At 41.5% G+C, this 2,866-nt stretch overlaps 1 protein-coding gene across 1 annotated transcript; it reads right to left on the bottom strand.

Annotated features, from left to right (window-relative positions):
• Positions 1 to 627: 627 nt before the first annotated feature.
• Positions 628 to 2,286, bottom strand: LOC127918410 (hatching enzyme 1.2-like). Its single transcript, XM_052501679.1, has 2 exons — positions 1,705 to 2,286; positions 628 to 1,204 (listed from the first exon to the last, which is right to left on the bottom strand). The coding sequence occupies exons 1-2, from the start codon at positions 1,926 to 1,928 to the stop codon at positions 628 to 630; spliced, it is 801 nt and encodes a 266-aa protein (XP_052357639.1). The 5' UTR covers positions 1,929 to 2,286.
• Between the last annotated feature and the right edge of the window lie 580 nt (positions 2,287 to 2,866).

Here is a 2,866-nt window from a genome sequence, read left to right as displayed (position 1 = left end):
AGTGTCTTATTGTGTTTAGGTGAGAGAAATGATGTCGTTGTAGTTGTGAATATTCCTAGTGTCTTATTGTGTTTAGGTGAGAGAAATTATGTCGTTGTAGTTGTGAATATTCCTAGTGTCTTATTGTGTTTAGGTGAGAGAAATGATGTCATTGTAGTTGTGACAGAAGTGATGTAACTCTAGTGCTGATTGGAGGACGAATGTCTTGGATCAGGACAGACATGGAGGACTTGTGCCCAGTCTGTTAACTCTCTCTCTCTCTCTCTCTCTCTCTCTCTCTCTCTCTCTCTCTCTCTCTCTCTCTCTCTCTCTCTCTCTCTCTCTCTCTCTCTCTCTCTCTCTCTCTCTCTCTCTCCCTCTCTCACAGACACACAGACAAACACACACACTATAGAACACTAGAATTACACAATAGCATCTGCTTTCAATCTTGTTTATTTTAGATAATTAATTAAGTCATATGATTAAAATAATTAGAGAACTACACAACTACAGCAATGATAATTTTTTTTTAAGTTACAACTCAACAATGATTTTAAATCAATAAGATAACATGATATATGTCAGACTTGACTTCCTTCATCTGGTCTTTCCCAGACTTTTTTCCTGTGACTTGATGTCTTCCTCTCAGCAGCCGTAGAGTCTGTTGATCCTCAGGATGTCCGTGGTGGACAACCCCTGTCTCTGGCCGATGGGCACGTTGGGGTTGGGGATGGGGGTGATGGTGTCCATCCCGTTGACAGAGAAGGCTGTTTTTCCATAGTGCATGACAGAGCTGTAGTCATAGGGAGTGTTCAGGTTGTTGGTGTTTTGTTTATCAAAGTTGTAGGCATTGTTAGAGTCGATGTTACTCCAGTTGATCTTGACATACTTCTCACGGTCGCTTCTGGTTTGTTCGTGTTGGAAGCCCAGAGCGTGGAGAGTCTCGTGCTGAATGATGCCGAAGTAAACACACCCGTTCATTTGGAGAGAGACCGTCTGTTGGCCTCCCACTCTCCCAAGAGAGGACCAGCACCCGTCTCTGGGCTCATAGCTGATGAAGTCAACCTGATTCTGCCGAGGCACGAAGCGAATGCAGGTCTTGGAAGGGAAGGCCCGGAGGGCGTTTTCAATGCCCTGCTTGTCAGAGGAACTGAAGCTACTGCTCACTGTGTAGGGCACTTCAACCAGTCCGTTGGAGCCTTTGTTCCAGAAGCACCCTGCACTGTAAAATAACATTCAGGGTGTTAGTCAATTATAGTAGAAAATACAATTATTTTGACCTAAAAAAATATATTTGTTATTTTTACTTCAATATAATTAGTACTTTACTCTACTTCAATATAATTAGTACTTTACTCTACTTCACTCGTTTAACCAACCTGACATTTAAATATGTAAATATATCAACATAAGATGCACATAAAAACAACAATTTACTAACTTTAAGTTCTAGCAACAACTTTGACACCTGGTTCTGTTTTTAGAGGATTGTGGGTAATTCCACATTCTTTTGACTTTATAATGCTACTTTCTACACAATGTTTGTATGCAGGTTTTAACGAAGCGAAGTATATTTTGTGATCATGCAACTTTCTGAAACACTAAAAGTGAAGTATATTAAACATAAAAATGCCTTGTGTTGGAAATACTCAAAAAACCTGATGCAGATAGTTTTAAAAGCAGAATTCGCACAATATTGTTTTCAGTGTGTGTTGGTTGTACCTATAGCAAATCATGGCGTTTCTGGTTGTTGGTGCCACCATGTCCCCCTCCAACAGGAACTGACTGGAGCCGTTATTAGTGGTCAGAATTCTCTCAGTGATGTCTACAGCCTCAGGGTTGTCTGTTAGGATCTCTGGTCCACTTCCATCCTCCATGAGAGGGTTGGCCTGAGAGAGGCCCAGCAGCAGCAGCAGCAGCAGGGTGAGAGAGGGGCTTTGCTCCATCTTCAGTGTGTGGAGAAGAGAGACTGGATGGCTCCTTGGATCTGACAGTGGAGATACTCTAGATGGCTTCTTGGTCCTGGAGATGCTTTGGAGAGTCTTGGTGTGTGATTCTGTCTGGTCAGTCCTGGGCTTTTTATACAGTCCTCCTCAGGTGTGTCTGCTGGAGGATTCTGGGTTGGGGTCCATGTTGTTAGTCCTAAATAAACCTCTGAAGGGAGGGCTCCACCACCACACCTACAGTTTCAACATGGATTTAATCCATACGGGTCCATTTACACCTGGCCATGCCTACTCCACAAATAGGTCACACACTAATGTAATGACAGTTGACTCTTCTACAATGATGTGCTGAGGAACGTGTCAGATTGAGCAGGCCACTGGTTAAATATTGTCACATTTGCCATTTCCTGTTCAGACAAACTCATCGTTTTAATATTTGTCTAGAAATATGAATGAAATGTATTGTAAGAATTGTGTTTGTTATAGATTGTGGTAGTTGTGCCTGTATAGCTTAGGCCTGCATTAGTGAAATGCTTGTGCTTCTACCTCTGATGAGTGCATTAATATCTGACAAGATATCTAACAATTACACAACATATTCACCAATACACACATCTAGTAAAGGAATGGAATCAAGAATATAAAAATATATGGATGAGCAATGTCAGATTGGTATAGAATAAGATACAGTAGGATAGTGTAGGATACAGTATATACATAGGAGATGGGTAATGCAAGATATTTTGACGTTATTAAAGTGACTGGTGTTCCATTTATTAAAGTGGCCAGTGATTTCAAGTCTATGTATATAGGGCAGCTGCCTCTAATGTGCTAGTGATGGCTATTTAACAGTCTGATGGCCTTGAGATCGAAGCTGTTTTTCAGTCTCTCGGTCCCAGCTTTGATGTACCTGTACTGACCTCACCTTCTGGATGATA

This window comes from Oncorhynchus keta, unplaced genomic scaffold, assembly GCF_023373465.1.
Source record: "Oncorhynchus keta strain PuntledgeMale-10-30-2019 unplaced genomic scaffold, Oket_V2 Un_contig_14122_pilon_pilon, whole genome shotgun sequence".
Lineage (NCBI taxonomy): Eukaryota > Metazoa > Chordata > Actinopteri > Salmoniformes > Salmonidae > Oncorhynchus > Oncorhynchus keta.
The sequence above is the reverse complement of the archived record's forward strand: the minus strand, read 5'-3'. Positions and strand labels throughout refer to the sequence as shown.

Coding starts and splice junctions, on each gene's coding strand:
- LOC127918410 (XM_052501679.1), bottom strand. CDS start 1,928: ATGGAGCAAAGCCCCTCTCTCACCCTGCTGCTGCTGCTGCTGCTGGGC. Junction 1,205..1,704: donor AACGCCATGATTTGCTATAG/GTACAACCAACA, acceptor GTTATTTTACAG/TGCAGGGTGCTTCTGGAACA.